Source organism: Cucurbita maxima, unplaced genomic scaffold (genome assembly GCF_002738345.1).
Source record: "Cucurbita maxima cultivar Rimu unplaced genomic scaffold, Cmax_1.0 Cma_Scf00054, whole genome shotgun sequence".
NCBI classification, from domain to species: domain Eukaryota; kingdom Viridiplantae; phylum Streptophyta; class Magnoliopsida; order Cucurbitales; family Cucurbitaceae; genus Cucurbita; species Cucurbita maxima.
This window is the reverse complement of record NW_019272070.1, coordinates 537067-555811: the sequence shown is the minus strand read 5'-3', so window position 1 is coordinate 555811 and position 18745 is coordinate 537067. Positions and strand designations below refer to the sequence as shown.

The 18745-nt window shown below is 39.1% G+C and overlaps 2 protein-coding genes across 5 annotated transcripts; one reads left to right on the top strand and one right to left on the bottom strand.

Annotated features, from left to right (window-relative positions):
• Window positions 1-1186: 1186 nt before the first annotated feature.
• Window positions 1187-5775, bottom strand: LOC111471660 (bifunctional nitrilase/nitrile hydratase NIT4A). Its single transcript, XM_023117378.1, has 5 exons — window positions 5494-5775; window positions 4292-4471; window positions 3088-3381; window positions 2534-2815; window positions 1187-1517 (listed from the first exon to the last, which is right to left on the bottom strand). Exons 1-5 carry the CDS (start codon window positions 5633-5635, stop codon window positions 1363-1365), a joined length of 1053 nt encoding a protein of 350 aa, XP_022973146.1. The 5' UTR covers window positions 5636-5775; the 3' UTR covers window positions 1187-1362.
• A 2190-nt stretch (window positions 5776-7965) lies between these two features.
• LOC111471657 (NAC domain-containing protein 89-like) lies at window positions 7966-11893 on the top strand. 4 transcript variants are annotated; one of them, XM_023117374.1, is made up of 4 exons: window positions 7966-8545; window positions 8751-8980; window positions 10876-11070; window positions 11403-11893. In XM_023117374.1, the coding sequence occupies exons 1-4, from the start codon at window positions 8341-8343 to the stop codon at window positions 11847-11849; spliced, it is 1077 nt and encodes a 358-aa protein (XP_022973142.1). In that variant the 5' UTR covers window positions 7966-8340; the 3' UTR covers window positions 11850-11893. The 4 variants fall into 4 exon arrangements, with proteins under 4 accessions (XP_022973142.1, XP_022973141.1, XP_022973144.1 ...); XM_023117373.1 differs by having other exon boundaries at window positions 7968-8545; window positions 8730-8980; XM_023117376.1 differs by having other exon boundaries at window positions 8362-8522.
• Window positions 11894-18745: the final 6852 nt, after the last annotated feature.

The following is an 18745-nucleotide window of genomic DNA, read 5'->3' as shown; positions in this document are numbered from 1 at the left end:
TACAAATATTCTCATGCTTCTACTGTTAATGGAAAATAAAATGACCGAAGATTTGGTATTCCAAAGTCAAGAACAAAATATATCACTTATGAGGCCTTTTGAGAAGCACAAATGTAACTCAAATAACACGGTATTAAGATACCGATATAATAGTTGGAAGGGAGTTGATAAGATACCGATATAATAGTTGGAAGGGAGTTGATTAATTATATTTTAAAACTACACAACTCTGGTAATTTTTTTACAATTTTATAAAAAAACATACCACTATTTCTTTTCAAAATCTAAAAGAGAATAATTTTTCAATTGATTTCCCTCTATTTCGCCCATTGATTTCCTCCCGCTCAAATCCTCAATCTTCCCAACAAGGAAAGTGTAGAATGTTGAGGCGGTAATTAAACAAAGTACACTAAAAGTGTAAAATAACTCCCCGGCAATAGTCATTTGACAACTCAGATATGAATGTCACTGAGTCTAATGGCATAGAATATAGAATCTCTTCCACGTAAGCTCGTTGTACAAAATTTATTTGTTCATACAGATAGTATGATTTGGAGATCTTTTGTTGGTCGTTCAATGAAAAAAAAGTAAGAATAGGACTCCTTACTAGTGCATTTTACACAACAATCTCACATAAATAATCTCCTCAAACCCAACTCAAGCATAAGTAATGCTATTATTTGGGACCAACATATATCAATTGGTTCATACTTTTCCCCTCCAATTATTGAACTAAAAGAAAGTTCTTATTTCAAGGATGAAAAAAATTCCACCACACAATCATTATCATTTCTATAAAAGGGTGAAATTAGTTCAACTCAATTTGGTTCTTTGTCGAACTAGTTTTGATTCCGTAGTTAACAATGATTGAACCGAATCAAGGCAATATTATTTGTCAACTATTCTCACAATATAACTATGTCCCTGCTACATTTAGCTGCCTATATAACTTGTAAGATATTAAATCCTAGATAGGTGAGTTACTATGACTCGTTTATACAACAATACCATTTTCAATCACTAGACGAATCCATATTAGTTCAAGGGTGGTTCATTCATATGATCTTTGCCCTTTCCCATCATAATAATCTTCCACAGTTTCTATTCATCTCTCTGACACTAACATCAATATACCAATATCTTGATCCACCTAAATACAGTATCATGAATAAAACTAGGCTAGAAATGAAGGAAAAAATGATATTAAAATCCACCGCTGATATAAATTCAGAAATATTCACAGTTCTGAATGATTAGGATGAATATAATACAACACTGAACGCATGAGGAAACAGTAAAACATAGACAACACATGTAGATTAGAACAATTAATGTAACTAAATTGAAGCTTCGACAATAAACTTACTTATTACAAGAATCTTCGGTTTTTTTAGATGCAGATGTGAAAGTAACTGGGGTTGTAGGATGGTCCCTCACAACCAAGCTAAGCACTTCAGGCCTTGCATAATGACCAACCACATCGAAATCAAATTTCGCCCGTGCTATATCTCCAAGATCTGTTTCAGTTATTCATCCAAATTATATAAATGCAAGTCATACCAAAAACTTTGTATAACAATCAAAAATCAGAAAGTTTAACTTGTTAAGAGTTGGGATGGATCAATAATATCATAATGTACCATGATGGGATAGCACACATTATGGTTGCTTGTTTAAATGGGTAGCTCCTTTGTAGAATAGCACATTGTAGAATCTTAGTAAATAGTGGGACTATTGGCTAATCCTAAAATCATATGAAATCAGTTGGACTTACCTTAGGAATCCCAACCTTAGTAAGTGAAGGAAAACCCTTCAACCTAATTAAGAGACTTACCTTAGGAATCTCAAGTTCAACCTTTGCTCACACAAAGATGGAAAAGTTTCACATCCCAAGGCATGGATGGTTCAACAAAACTACCTCGGATTATCTCCCCATTCTCCAAGGAACTTGTTAGTTAGCAAGAGACATAGGCCATCCCTATCTTAAATGGTTGGTTGGTTCATCATAACTTACCCACTTAGTTGGAAAATCAATTTGTACCAAGGAAAACAAGCTATTATGTGAGATCCCACATCGATTGGAGAGAGGAACAAATGTCCCACATCAATTGGAGACAATTGGAGAAGGGAACGGGGCCAGCGAGGACGCTGGGCCCCGAGGGGGGTGAATTGTGAGATCCCATATTGATTGGAGATAGGAATAATATATTCTTTATAAGAGTATGGAAATCTCTCCCTAGCAGCCGCATTTAAAAACCTTGAGGGGAAACCCAAAAGATTTGGACTGTTTACACATTCAATTGTATTGTAACTAAACAAGAGCTAAGCATAGAATAAGAGCTTAGAATGATGGTTTTCATACTACTCTGACTGTCAGGAGTATTAGATCATCTAGGAGAAAGAATCCCCAAAAAGTGGCTTAAATCAAACAGTAGGTTTTCCTAAAGATTAAACAATTTTTCTATATAAACCACTAAACGTAGTACATAACTAAAGCTCTAATGACTATAAGTAGAAGGACGTCATGACATACCTAGATCTGCTGAAATAAGTGCCTCTCCATCGTAATTGGGTCCAGCTAGGATTGTACCTGATGGTGATATGATGACACTACCCCCAGCACAAACAACAGAATCTGGGCTGAGTTCCTCTTCTGTGCCAGAAAAAACATAATCTGGTGGAGGTGGGTAGTCTTTTCTTCGGCAGAACTGGTTGGCTGACAAAACAAAACATCCACCCTCCAAAGCAATGTGGGTCATAGATGCTTGCCATGTATCCCGAGAATCAGCAGTAGGTGCACAATATATTTCAATGCCTAAAACAGGACCACAAATATAAGTCAGTTTCTAGTGATCGACAGGTCGAGCAAAAGAAAAGGAACGTGTGGACGGAAGTTACGTAACTTTCAAGTAAAAATTTTGAGCGTTAAGGTAGCAGTATAACTTTAACCATATGAAAATCTTCTGTTAAATGAAAATTTTCATCTAATTTAGTTAATGAGCACTTTACAGTCGAACAAAATGAATGGAATTGGATTTAAAATGGGAAGGTCAGGGATTTTATTATTTCAAGCGAAGAATAACTAACCTTTGGCATACATAGCTGTTCTTAGGAGTGGCATTCTGTTTTCCCAACAAATGGCAGCACCTATCTTTCCAATTGAAGTCTCAAAAACAGGAATTGTTGATCCATCACCAAATCCCCAGATTATCCGCTCCAATGCAGTTGGCATCACTTTCCTGTGCTTACCCAAGTAACGACCTTGAGGATCAAAAAATAGAACGGTACAGTACAGTGTGTAGCCATCTCTCTCTATTACCCCCATTACCAAATGCACCCTATACTTTCCAGCCATTGCTGCCAATCGATCAACTTCAGGACCTGCATGTATCGTTATCAACATATTAACATTTACTCAATTAGAACTACGTCTACCTAAGCAGCACCTAAGACAGACAATGGCTATAGCTTTTAGACCTTCAAAATATTATGTCTAGGTGTAAGAAAGAGTAGGAAGGTATGAATTTCTACCGATTCGTCTTTTATTCATCAAAGTTCATCCTAATCTCCATCGAGATTACTGACTTAGCCTTGTCCTATCATCTATATAAGGGGGTTCGTCATTTATTGACGGATTTTGTTTCATTTCGGAAGAGAGAAAAAAAGACAATTTTTTGATGATTGATAGCTCTTTTCTTCAAAGCTTATGCCATAGAAGAATCAGACTATTGACGTTTTATCTACATCTTCCTGACCAAGACTCAGAAAGAAGGGGTTCGCTTTGTTTGGGATGAACTCGCGAAGATTCAACCCGAGGACTTCCCTCGTAGAGTGGCTGAACTAATGAAACTAAGAAATGCCTGTAGATTTTTGAAGCATTGTTTCTCATTCATTAATTGAAAATTACAGGAGCCATTAAAATAGGGCTAAAGTCTCATTTCACATTTCATGAACAACCGACTCGTATTTCAGATGGAATAGAGTGACATCACTAAGTTCTTATTGTAGTGTCCTAATGTGAGCTATTATCTACTTAAAGATTGAAAGTTCATAAAGAACAGAAGATGCAAACTAAGATTTAAGACTTTGATATTAATATATGACCATATAATAAAGTTTGGTAGAGACTCATAGAGGAACGAAGTCGGCCTTCAAGAATGAGTATTATTATTATGAACCTAACAACGTCCATTTAACCTGAAATCATCTATGGTAAGACACTAATATTGTTCTCTTTACAGGTGCAACCAAAATTAAGTTAAACAAAGTCAAATTGGAAACAAAGACTAACCAGGTACATCGATCGCTGCTGCGTGGTATTTACGGAATTCCTCTTTCCCCTTGGGAGTTCTATTCCCAATGGAAACACCAAAATTTGATCCACGGGGATAACCACCAACAAAGGCTTCTGGAAACACAACTAGCTGGGATCCAAATCCAGCAGCTTCAGCCAACAACCTCTCGGCCTTATCTGTTCATGTAAACCAGAATTAGTTTTTCATTACAACCCCAGAAATTAAACAACACCCACATGGTCATAGGCTAGTAGATGGCGTACAATCTACTAAAATAGTTGATATCTACGTGAGATGATGCACAGCTCTATTAATCACTTTTGGAATTTACGAATTAAACAATTTCTCCAATGCACTGAAATTAAGGAGAAAAGAACAATCAGGAGTACAGTACAATGTTAGGCGACATTGCCAAATTCTTTGTAACGATCCAAGCTCACTAATAGTAGATGCTTCTTTAGACTTTTCTTTTCGGACTTTCCTTCAAGGTTTTTAAAACGCGTATGCTAGAGAAAGATTTTCACTCGTTCTAAAGAATGTTTCGTTCTCCTTCCCTACCAATGTAGGATCTCACAATCCACCCTCTTTCGGGGCCCAGCGTTCTTGCTGCCACTTGTTCCCTTCTCCAATCGATGTGGGACCCTCCAATCCACCTCCTTCAGGTCCCAACGTCCTTGCTGGCATACCGCCTCATGTCCACCCCCTTTTGATGCCTAAAGTCCTACATCAATTGGAAAAAGAGAACGAGTGCTAACGAGGACGCTAGGCCCTGAAGGGGTGGATTGTGAGATCCCACATTCGTTGGAGTTGGAGAGGGGAACGGAGGATTCTTTATAAGGGTATGAAAACCTCCCCTACCAAACTAATTTTAAGGAAAGCCAAAAGTGTACAATATTGGGCTACTAACAGTTAGATTCATATTGACAGCAAACTGGAAAACCAATGAAAAACGAAAAAAATCGAGGATATAATAGCTTAAATGAACTAAATCATTATTCGCAAATCTGCAGATAGAAGCTTCATAGAGTAAACAAAACATTCAAACAACTGATAAGCTTCTAACATCACACCAAAAAACAATCAGGAACTCATTCCAAACTCTGAAATGACCATCCCAAGCCAAGAGGTGGTTAGCAAAGAAACAGCAGTAAGATAACTACACAATGATAAAATTAAAGTGTAAGTGAGGAAAGGAAACCTAGAGTGGCAGGAGTGTCGTAGAAGATGGTGGAGGCCTGAACGACGGTGGCTCGAACAGTCGGTACAGATACATCGGAGCCCATATCCACCTCCGCTATCAGTTGGGTATCGTTGGCGGCCGTGGTTGGCACAAGCGCCATGGCGGATGGATGATTCGAAATCGCCCTTTTTCCCTCTTAGCTTGAACTTGAGCTTGAGATTGGAGCAGAGAATGAGTGTGCGATGAATGGAGTCCAGTGGTTTTCAGATAGTTCGTGGAAGTTGCTAGAAGGATATATATATATATATATATATATATATATATATATATATATTAGCTATTATGTAAGCCACCCTAATTATTAGTTAAAGTTGGTTGCTATTTCTGTTTCTTTTTCATATTTTATAGTCTTTGGAAAAAAGTATAAAATATGAGAAAAAGTCACTAAACAAATAATAATTTTTATTCCATTACGGCCCTTTATTGAAAGTCAACGCTTTAAAACGCGTCTATTAGAGGAATATGGTGATTGTTGAGGAATTTCTACACCCTTATAAATGGTGATTGTTCTTCTCCCCAACCAATGTGGGAACATCACAATCCACCCACCCCCTCGGGGCCAGCGTTCTCGCTGAGACTCTTTCCTTCTTCTAATCGATGTGGGACCACCCCCAAATCCACCCCCCTTTGGGGCCCAGCGTCCTGGCACACCGCCTCGTGTCTACCCCCCTTTGGGAACAGCGAGAAGGCCAGCACATCGTCCGGTGACTGGCTCAGTTTCCACACCCTTATAAGATTTGTTCTACTCCCCAACCAATGTGGGACATCACAATAAAGCCTTGAGGGGAAGCCCGAAAAGGGAAAGCCCAAAGAGGACAATATCTGCTAACGGTGGATTTGGGTCGTTACATGGAGTATATGCTCTCTATCTCGAGATTCATGACTCTATATCGAGATCGACTGTTTTTCGTCTCGATTTTGATACTGATCTTAATTTAACTTGAATTATGATCTATTAGAGAAACTTCAAACTCTTAGCAAGCGGAAAAACAAGACCAAGAAGGCATGCATCACCTAAGCAAGTACCCATTAAAACTTTCAAGTAATATTTGTAGGTATCCCTAAGACATGCTAGCATGTGAGCATATCTTGCTTTAGGTGGTTAGAATATGCATGATTATGACCGAAGAAGGATAATTTGGGTAATAAAGTTATCTTATGAAAAAAAAAAAAAAAAAGCCTATAGTATGAGAATTTAAGATGCATGCTTTTTTTTATTGCTTTTGGGTCTCTTAAAAGAGGGATGGGAAGTTGCGATCGGTGTTCTGATTGATGAACGTCATCTCCCTACTGAGCTTATTTGAACATTTAAAGAACGTATCTTGTATTATAAAGGAAATTTCAGATGACTTATGAAGGTGCTAGGAGCATGAACGATATCACTCGCATCCGAACGCCTCTTATTTATCTCTAGTACCTCAACAATACTATTTTGTGACCTAGGTCAAAAGACATCTAGTAAGCTCGTACTGTTGAGGTTAACCGAGGTCAAATAGGATGACACGTGTGGCAACATGAGGAGTTACTATTATGTGTAGGGATAGGTCTAGAGCTTAGGCTATGGTTTCGTAAACTCGTCCTTAGAGGAGATGATGGACTATCTAAGTAATTTAACTCATGATGAGTGCTACTTTTGTGTGTGAAAATGGTCGGGGCACCCTGAACAAGTTTGTTGCATTGTAAATCCACTTTAATAGGGCCACAGGGATAGATTAAGTAGTTGGTGGGCATGCTCGAGTTGCTCTTTAGATATTAACATTATGATGGTTTCATGAAGGGAATGCACTCCTCATTATTTAAGCTATGAAGTATCCTATAAAAAACTATGACGACTCAAGTTCATCATTAACCGATATTGTCCTATTTGTGTTTTCCCTTAAAGTAAAGATTTTCATGCTATTATAAAGGGTGTTTCGTTTGCCTCTCCAACCGATGTTGAATCTCACAATCCACCCCCTTCAGGGTCCAGCATTCTAGCAATCAATGTGGGACTCTCACTAAATCCACTCACATCGGGGCCAACGTTCTTACTAGCATACCGCCTCATGTCTACCCCTCTTCGAAGAACAACTTCCTCGCTGACACATCGCCTTTGACTCTGATACCATTTGTAATGACCCAAACCTACCGCAGCAGGTATTGTCCTTTTTAGAGTTTCTTCATGGGCTTCCTCTCGATGTTTTTAAAACGTATTTATTAGGAAAGGTTTCCACACCTTTATATTTATAAATTGTACTCCTCTCTAACCGATGTAGGATGTACAAAAACGAAGGACATAAATTAACGTGACAACTAATCATAAAAATCAAACGGGTTCGATAGTACCATTTACAACTCAATTTCAACCTTCCTATAGCCACCAATGAGTCTATTTCAGTCACTTTCTTTGTTTCTTACAAAAGGGAACAAAGCTTGAGAGCCCAAATCACATGAGACAGAGAAGTATGGGCATGGCCAATGAGGTAACAAGTCACCCCTGCTGCGCTGACTTCTCGCCCATGGATGAATCCAAAACTCCACCGTTATTTCCCTTCAACAAAGAACCCTATCGCCATTGAAACGGCGCCAACATAGCCATCAATTTCCGATCCGACTGTCTACATACACCGCTCAAATCAACCCCCATGCGTCATTTCACTTTCTTCAAGGTTTCTAATGCCTCAACAAAATCCCTTTCACATGCGCTCAAAGCGAAGAATTCTCCCAAGCTTTTTTTTCCTCTCTCCCACCGCAAGCCCTCGAAGAAGATACGAATTCGTTCCTTTGTTTCACCTTTTGTGATTTGAAAACTCGAGCTATTTGGCAATGGCGGCTGCTTCTGAGAATGGAGTTTCCAAGGAACTGCAGCTTTCAATGGCGGTTTCGTCTATGTTTCCTGGTTTTCGCTTTTCGCCGACCGATGAGGAGTTGATTTCGTTTTATCTCAAGAAGAAATTAGATGGCTACGAGAAGAGCGTTGAAATCATCGCGGAGGTCGAAATTTACAAGTACGAACCCTGGGACTTACCTGGTCAGTGTTGCTTTTTTCAATGGTCTTTGATTCTTAGAGCCCTTGTCGAAAACCCTACATCGAATCTATTATGCTTATTGGCGGCTATTTCGATTGTTCTTGATTCATGCTTTCCAATTTGGTTGTGCTTTTTCTGGTGTTTGATTAGGGGATGTTTTTCTTTTTTCTTTCTTCATGTAATCAGCCAAGTCTATAATTCAATCAGATAATGAATGGTTCTTCTTCTCCCCTCGTGGAAAGAAGTACCCAAATGGTAATCAGACCAGGAGAGCTACTGATTTAGGCTACTGGAAAGCTACAGGGAAAGAACGTAATGTTAAGTCAGGTTCCAATGTTATTGGAACCAAGAGGACTCTGGTTTTCCATACTGGCCGTGCACCCAAAGGGGAAAGAACAGAGTGGATTATGCATGAATATAACAAGGATAAAGCTCAGGTATGTTGTTAACTACATTTTGCCTTTGTTCTGAAATCTTTCCTTCAAATATAGTCACTGATATATTGTCACAAAGAAGCTAGGAGTTGATTCTTTCAATTACTTTTCTTATTGGTCTTACTTAGAAGAATGTTTGTTCCAATTCTAGCACCTTGCAAGCACATTGAGCATTTTGAGTTTAGACAAAAAAAATTTTGAGATCCCATCTCGGTTGGGGAGGAGAACGAATCATTTTTTATAAGAGTGTGGAAACCTCTCTATAGCGACGCGTTTAAAAACATTGAGGGGAAGTCCGAAAGGGTTGCTCAAAGAGTACAATATCGGCTAACGGTGGGCTTAGGCCATTACAAATGGTATTAGATTCAGACACTGGGCGGTGTACCAGCAAGGACGCTGGGCCCCTAAGGGGGAGTGGATTGTAAGATCTCACATTGGTTGGTGAGGGGAACGAAGCCTTCCTTATAAGGGTGTGGAAACCTCTCCCTAGTGGACACATTTTAAAACCTTGAGGGGAAGTTCGGAAGGGGAAGCCTAAAAAGGACAATATCTACTAGCGGTCGACTTGGGCTGTTGCAAATGGTATTAGAGTCAGACATCGGGTAGTATATCAGTGAGGACGCTGGGGCCCCAAGGGGGGTGGATTGTGAGATCCCACAACGGTTGGAGAGGTGAATGAAGCCTTCCTTACGAGGGTGTGGAAACCTCTCCCTAGTGGACACGTTTTAAAATCTTGAGGGGAAGTTCAGAAGGGGAAGCCCATAAAGGACAATATCTGCTAGCGGTGGACTTGTGCTATTGCAAATGGTATTAGAGCTAGATACTAGGCGGTGTACCAGCGAGGACGCTGGGCCCCTAAGGGGGTGTATTGTAAGATCCCACGTCGGTTAGAGAGGGGAGTGAAAGCTTCCTTGTAAGGGCGTGAAAACCTCTCCCTAGTGGACACGTTTTAAAACTTTGAGGGAAAGTCCAAAAGGGAAAGCCCAGAAATGACAATATCTGGTAGGAGTGGGCTTGTGGGCTTGTGGGCTTGTGGGCTTGTGGGCTTGTGGGCTTGTGGGCTTGTGGGCTTGTGGGCTTGTGGGCTTGTGGGCTTGTGGGCTTGTGGGCTTGTGGGCTTGTGGGCTTGTGGGCTTGTGGGCTTGTGGGCTTGTGGGCTTGTGGGCTTGTGGGCTTGTGGGCTTGTGGGCTTGTGGGCTTGTGGGCTTGTGGGCTTGTGGGCTTGTGGGCTTGTGGGCTTGTGGGCTTGTGGGCTTGTGGGCTTGTGGGCTTGTGGGCTTGTGGGCTTGTGGGCTTGTGGGCTTGTGGGCTTGTGGGCTTGTGGGCTTGTGGGCTTGTGGGCTTGTGGGCTTGTGGGCTTGTGGGCTTGTGGGCTTGTGGGCTTGTGGGCTTGTGGGCTTGTGGGCTTGTGGGCTTGTGGGCTTGTGGGCTTGTGGGCTTGTGGGCTTGTGGGCTTGTGGGCTTGTGGGCTTGTGGGCTTGTGGGCTTGTGGGCTTGTGGGCTTGTGGGCTTGTGGGCTTGTGGGCTTGTGGGCTTGTGGGCTTGTGGGCTTGTGGGCTTGTGGGCTTGTGGGCTTGTGGGCTTGTGGGCTTGTGGGCTTGTGGGCTTGTGGGCTTGTGGGCTTGTGGGCTTGTGGGCTTGTGGGCTTGTGGGCTTGTGGGCTTGTGGGCTTGTGGGCTTGTGGGCTTGTGGGCTTGTGGGCTTGTGGGCTTGTGGGCTTGTGGGCTTGTGGGCTTGTGGGCTTGTGGGCTTGTGGGCTTGTGGGCTTGTGGGCTTGTGGGCTTGTGGGCTTGTGGGCTTGTGGGCTTGTGGGCTTGTGGGCTTGTGGGCTTGTGGGCTTGTGGGCTTGTGGGCTTGTGCTGCTACAAAATTGACAAACTATCTTTTGTATGATGCAGGATTTTCTAGTTGTTTGCCGCCTCAGGAGGAATAATGAATTTCGTCAACATAGTAGCTCAAACCGAGCTTCTTGTAGTCAAATGAATCTATCCTCTTTGCAAGCTCATTCTGGCGAGCAGGTTGATTCTACATCTGAATCCAATCAAAAAGATGCTGCAGAAGCTGCACTTGTGGAATGCTCTGATGGGCAGAAGGTAAATTCTAACATCCTGTCACCAGTAGTCTTGTTCTTCGTACTACTGTTGTGCAACGGATCTGCTAATGTCTAGGGACTCCTCTTACTAATCTTGTGAAGGAAACCATTTACTAGAGATTCCCAGGTTTCATTTCATCCCAGAAATGAGGCAAGGGGACTCTATTAGACTTTCATTTCATCACATATACTCTCAAAGCTATATATTTAGTTGGACCTAGTTTAGACATTCAGCTAGTTAAATGCCTAAGTAGATTTGTGAAACATGAGATTCTCAAGAGAAAAAGAACACCCAACAGGTCGATTAGTAAAGTCCCGCTTTCTCGCATTCAGGATTATGGTTCTGATGATTTCTACTCCGACATACTAAAAGACGACATTATAAACCTCGACACGGCACCTTACAATGCTGCTTCAGATCTGATGCCACTGGATTTCCATAGATCAGACACAACGCGAGAATCTCAGACTGAGGCGAACGACGGATTGGAATGGCTACCAAGCCAAGGGTTTGCAAATAGGAGAATCAGATTGAAAAGGAGAGAAGCCACTAAAGCAAAGAAGTTGGACGCTGTGAAAATTGGTGGTTCCAGATATAAGGTTGAGAAAGTAAGGTTTTCTTCCTTAGAACTATGGCGAAGCAGGTTGATGAACACTGCCTCTTCTATTAGCATTTTTGGTTGCTATGTTCGAGTTGTTGTGATATCTTTTTTGTTGATTTTGATAGCTTTGTTTATGTCTCGATTGGAGGTCTTTGGTATGCCCAAAGGGCTCTACTGATCTGTGCTGATATGCCAACAAGAGGTTGTTTTAACCCTTTGAAGTTGATATCTAATTCACATCTAGTTGTAGAATAAGATTTGAGTTTGATATCTATTCGGTAACTATAGTTTCAAAATAGGCATTTTTAGTCTATGAAGTTTTTTAAATGGTTCTAAATGACTCAGGCTAAAGCAACAGTGACATGACATGACAAAACATATTAATATCTTTTGCTATCTTAGGACTGCATCATTTTTTTGTTTCATGATAATTAGTAAATTTAAAATTTATGAATTTTAGTAGTGATCTTTTTCATCTATCAAAGTTGCCTTCGAATTCGTCGTTGGGCGTGAGTTGCAAGTGAGTTACATGTATATTGATTTTTTTTTTCCTAGTGTAACAAACCTTTGTCCTCAAAGGAAGGAGTAGACTAATTGTCGAACAAGGGAAGCTTGTGGAAACAAATTTATCTATTTGAATGTTGGAGGTCCATTCAAATATAGCGGAGTGGATAAGGTATAAATCAATCGTTCTATTTTTCGATTCATAACTATTAAACTCAAAAGAAAAAATAATTTGAGATGATATTTTTTAAAACGTGATCTCCTTGACTGGTAAAAAAGAATACAAAGAAAGGATGCGTGCATAATCAATTTTGAATTATGAGTAAAAGAGATAATAGAGTTATTACTTTAGTGAAAGAGTTTATAGAGTTTATACAAAGAGACAATAGAGTTTATACTTTAGTAAAAGAGTTTATAGAGTTTATACTTTGATTTGCGGGGTGAAAATGACTCTGGTAGTCTATTTAATATGTCTATGTTTTGGAACTTAACCAAATTTGAATGTATGTCTACTATTTTTCGCTTCATAACTATTAAAGTCAATCCCGAGTGGCAAAAGACCCCTTTTTCCTAATGAGGAGTGATTATGATAAATGTTCAGTGACTTCAAACGAACCAATTTAGAAATTAGAATCGCTCAAATCTCTCCAGAATCAACGAAGAATAGGAAGTATGATTTTCAAGATTTTGATCTTGATTTTCTCCGGATTTGAGCGATTTACTTGAAATTAGGTTCTAAAATTTTAATATGTTGTTTTTGAAGTGATTTTACACAACCTTCGTGAATAAAGCCGAAATTAAATCAGAATTTGAGTTCTGGTGATCACCAAGAATAATATGTTATGTGTTTTGGACCAATTTTGAATGCATTTATTTCTTTTCACACTTAATGAAATGGAATGAAAATTATTCTTTTGGAAAGATGAATTAAAACTTTACAAGTTTGGTGAAGAAATAAATTGATTCAAGTTTCGTAGAAAAAGATATAAAAAATTAAAAAATTAAGAATAAAAATCGAAAACTAAAGGAATTTTGTAAATCATATGCGTATGCGTGGGCCGATGAGGAGCGGAAATGCGTCAAACAAGTAATGGTGGAACGTGGCTGCCAGATGTGGATATGCGTCAAAAGCAAATGGAGGCACACATCTCAAAGGTTGAGGAGGACCCACAGACCATTTTGACCTAACTCGTCCACTTAAAATCGCATGCACTCTACCCAAGCTTCGACTCGAATCAGCCGACCCAAATGTTGAAGATAGTTGGAGTCCCACATTGGCTAATTAAGGGGAAGATCAAAAGTATATAAGTGAGTGAAACTATCTTCATTGGTAATAAGGTCTTTTGGAGAATCCAAAAACAAACCCACAAGAGCTTATGTTTAAAGTAGACAATATCAAATTAATGTAGAGGTTCACTATTCCTAACATTAAATTGACCTGAACGGATGTGCCAGTCTACGTGCGCCACATGTTGAACCAAGAGTGCATCGGCGTGTTTGACGCCAGACCTTCTTATTAGCCACTTAGAAGTGCTATTTTGGATGAGAATGCATTCCATGTATGTTATGAAAAATTATGATATACCCTTAGGATGCGATTTTGAGATGCATACTAGATTTTATGCTTTTCGCAGAGTGAGGAGGGATTATGCATGACTAGAATTTGAGTTAAGCAATTCAAACGAGTAAGTTATGTAAGATGTAAAAAATTACCAAAATGCTCTTAGGATGAGATTTTGAGAGGAATGTTGTTTTAAATACTTTTCACTTTGTCAGAAAAGAGGATGAGATATTGTAATCTGTGCTTTGATTTGCTATTTTGATCTGTCTCTAAGTGACTAATGGATGTTATCGTTTCGTTGAGTTTGAATGAATGTTCTGCTTATGATTTTGGTGCTTTATATGATTGATAGAATTTTCTCCCTAATAATTTTACACGAGTGTTAAGATTATGAATAACATGCTTTAGGTGATCGATAGAATAATCTCCCTGACAAAGCATGCACAAGAGAATTAGTATAAGACTAGAGCACTAAAGCTAAGAAGATTTCAAGTTGACTTAGGTCAGTTTATTTTTAGTAGACCAAGCACCCTAGAATCGTGAGTGGTGATCAGAGTTGTAGACTTTTGTGCACCCAGAGAATGGATTAGCCCGAGAGTTAGTCATAAACGTTCTAGAAACGAGAGACCAGATTTAAATTGCCTAGGCACTTTTAAGAGCCTAGTAGACCTCCACGGTACCCAATAATGACGAAGGTAACTCTCTAGACTATTAGTAGTATAAACGATGTCAACAAGGTCTCTACTACCCTTTCTAGTCTAGCACTAGTATTTTTGAGCTACGACTAGTCTAGTTAGGGTAGTATGACAAGATGACTAGGTGCCCCAATTTTGTGGAAGGGCTTAGGTTTCAAGACATTCACCTTGTCAAATTGGATTGCACTCTCAGTTGAAGTTTGGTTCCCACTACTCTCATGGTGAGATTTAACTTGGCGCTCAGATCTGCCACTCCAGCCCTAACCACTTCGAGGGCTACTCTTAAATCTCATACATTTTTAAGAAAATCTAAATGATTGTTTGTTGGGCATTGCCTAGGCCCTCGATATGTTCATCCATCTAGGCAACAGAGCCTGTTGAGCTATCCCCATGCTCGAAGTCACCAACAGTTGTGACCTCGATCCTAACCATTAATTCGCGAATCGGCATTGCCTCAAGGCGACCTGCCATTTTATCGATCATGTTGGCTTTAGCATCAATCTTGTTCATTTGAGACTTCAAAAGCCCCATTCCATCAGGAACTTCACTCAAATAGAGCAATTGATCTTTGATCTCCGTGATTCAGTCAGTTTGAGACTTACCTAGTTGTTTTCAGCAGATATGTTTGATTACTATAATTCAAGGAGCTAACTCAACACTAATACCACTTGTCATAATTGCACTCTTGCGGCAGCGGAAGAGCGATTATGCGACACTTGTTCTAACCCAGCGAACAAGTCAACCACGTGAAAATCAAACTTTATGGATAATCTTGACATATAATCAAGCCTCGAGTCACGTTTGACAGAAAATATTTTATAAGACGTGAGCGAGTAAATTTGTTGCAAATAATTTGAGAGAAAATAATGTTATAGGCTAAACGCCTAGTAATATCTTTCCATAGTATTGGCACATTTTAGCCTTGGCGAGTGTAGATATGATTTTGGTGAACGGTTATATATCTTCGTATTGATATGATATGAATAGTAAAGACCTAGCGACACATAAAAGCAAGTAAAAGAAGTTTGGAATGAACATACGACCATAGACAACATGCCTTGGATAAGTATGACCAGGGCATCCAAAACATGGCCACAAGCAACAAGTATTGGACAAGCAGGACTGTGACAATTGTGCATACTCGTTCTCCTTTGCCTGTATGGACGCACGAGTGAGTTCCTTTTTTATATTTTTTATTATTTTTCATCCCAATTTCGATATTGATATTAATTTCACTTGAATCAGGACCTACAAGTTATTTTACAAAAATTTTGGAGCTTTCAATATGCAAAAAAGTAAGCTTGGAGTTTAGGCAAGTAATACTTGTAGGGATTGCTGGGACCTTCTACCATGGGAGCATGTTCATTCCAAACTTAGATAAGTGACCAATTTTAATGCTCCGACCTTCTACTTGTAAGTGGTTAGAATATGCATCTTTAGGACTGTAATGACCAATTTTAGATAAGTGAACAATGTATGTTATAAAAAATTACGAAAATGCCCATATGATAGGAATTTAAGTTGCATGTCTATTTTAATGCATTCCGCTGTGATATAATGGAGGATGAGACATTGTGATCTGTCTCGGAGTAATTAATGGATATATTCTAGTTGACTTTGATGGTATGTTTCTAAATTATGAATTTGTTTTTAGGTGATTGTAGGAATATAGCTTGAACCAAGTTAAGTTTAGGATGCTAGAGTTAGGGCAGTTTTTTAGTTAACCTCGGTCAATAGCTTCCAGTAGTCCGAGCACCATAGAATCTTGAACGACGATTAGAGGTTATTTGAGAGTACCTTGAGGTTGGATTAGCCTCGAGGTGTTCGCCCCGAATGTCCTGAAAATGATAGACGATATGTAAATTGCCTAAATGCCCATAGATAGTTGTAGGAATAGACCCAAACTTTATTAAGCCTAGAGAAAAGCCTTGAAAACCTACTAAAAAATGGATATGATGAGAGCTTGCAAATAAGTTGCTTAATGAGTTTTTTTAAACTCACCCTTTTCTCTTTTTTCCAAGTGAATGCAGGTACCGATGAAGGTGGAGGAATTCTCGAAAGTTGTGCTGTCACAGAGGGGTATAAGAGGTGTTAATGTAGTCTATATTTTTATGGGTTGTCATTTGTACACTTTTGTATTCCGTTCTCGTTCCCCTTTTATAAATAACCTAAACAACACCTGTTTTGTATTATTTTAGATTTTGGATTTTGATAATGGTTGTATGTCTTTAATTCGCGCAAAATTTTACTATGTTTTTGCCTTCATTTGTTTATTGTTTGTCTGGTCTTTCTAGTCACCGCTCGAGATTGGAAACCTCAAAATTCGGGTTGTTGTAATAGTTAATCTTCAAGTCAACTATTTCTGTCGTTCCTCGTCCACTCTCAAGGCTAGTTTATCTTACACAAACTAGTGGCTCCTCAAATTGATACCATTCACGTTGATAGTGGGCTCATAAGTTCTCTAAAATTTCCTACTGTGCTGTGTGTCATGGTCATGCTCATCCAGGACATTTTTCCCATGGCCACATGCCCATGACGCTAAACCCCTTTACTTACTTTCATGTTGTATTATTTTCTTAAGTTTATTTTTGTTCTATGAGTGTTCGGTGAAACCATGTCTAATCTTGCCAGACCTCAATTGTCTCAAAATATACTATAAGGGAAAAAAGTAGTCATCAAACCTACCCCGACCAAGTATTGCAATTTCTCTTGCCTAAATGTTTTCAATGCAATTGATTTTCCTTGCCCACATTATCCAAAACCTTTTTCTCTCAAAACGTGGCTCGAGGCTCGACCCTACATCAAAATTGTTCGCGAAATTCAATTTTGACACGGTTGACTTATTTGTTGGGTTAGAACAAGTGCCGCACAATCGCTAGTCTGTAGCCAAGAATACTGCAATTGTGAAACTTTGGAGGTTTAGTAAGATCTTAGGGTGTGTAGACAATTTAGATCTTATCTTGCGTTTCCTAATCACTCGAAGTTAGCTCCTCGAGTTTAAACCAATTATTTAGATCCACTTAAGTCTAGACCTCTAATCACCGCTCACGATCTTAAGGTGATTGGTCTACTAAAAACATATTAACCTATGTCAACATGGAAACCGCTCTAGTTGTAATGCCCTAACTTTAACTTGGTTCATTAATGCACGTTTTGTTAGGAATCTATTCCTATCGTTTACCTAAAGTGCAAAAAGCATAACATAAACATTCATGCAAACTCAAAAAGGGGATAGCATCCATCAAATACCCAGAACACATATCACAACATTTCATCCTCCTTTCTTACATAGTGAAAAACATTAAAATACGCATACAACTGGGGAGCTTGTACCTGATCGGCTCGAGAGTCCTATTCATCCTAAGGGCATTTCGGTAATTCTCATACATTCAATAATTTTAAAAAATAGTCCTCCTTGATTTCTTTTTCTAAATATACTTCAACAATATTTTCTCTATGAATTTTAGAAGTATGTTTATTCTAATCCATAAACAAAAATGAGAAAGAACAAATGTAATAATAATTGGAGCATTTACCTTTAAAATCACCGGTGGATTTGCATGTGAACGCACTCATTTGGTGGGCGGCGTTGCTATTAGTAACCAACTACTACAAAAGATGAACCACTCACTGCCTTTCATTTCCTTCTTTGTCCCACAAATGTCAAAATTATTACTTTGTTCTTGCCTTGCTTTGTTAGTGGTATCACAAAAATATAAAGATAATATTACACATCTATGTTTGTATCAAAATTGTCTCGATCAAAACGGTTATATGTGGATGGTATATATAGTATTGGTTCATTCATACACCCTTCCCTTATTCGAGTGTCACATGTCCACTAACTTCTTCTTTAGTTCATACTCGAACCACATCTTAATGGGAGAGGTACTGCTCTGATACCATTAGTAACGTGACCATGTCACAAGGGATGCAGGAGAATGTTGTGGCCATCAAGTGTCGAACCCAGATTTCGAATCTTGAGTATGAGTCATTACAAATATAATATCTAATGTATAATAAGATTCTTTCTCTTGTAGATATAATTAACACGCGGGTCGGAAACCTTGTTCTGTAGCATATTTGATCTCTTTGGATGATTGATCCTTTTCTTATCCCTATGGCTCGATAATCATCTTTAATCAACTCTCCGACTTATTGATGACTTGTGTTAGGAATCACCGATTTTCACAATGGTATGATATTGTCTACTTTGAGCATAAACTTGCTTACAAACCAGCTTTCATCCAACAACTTGGATTGACGGTCCATTAAAAAAAAGATGCTAATTGAAAAAAAAAAAAAAAAAAAAAA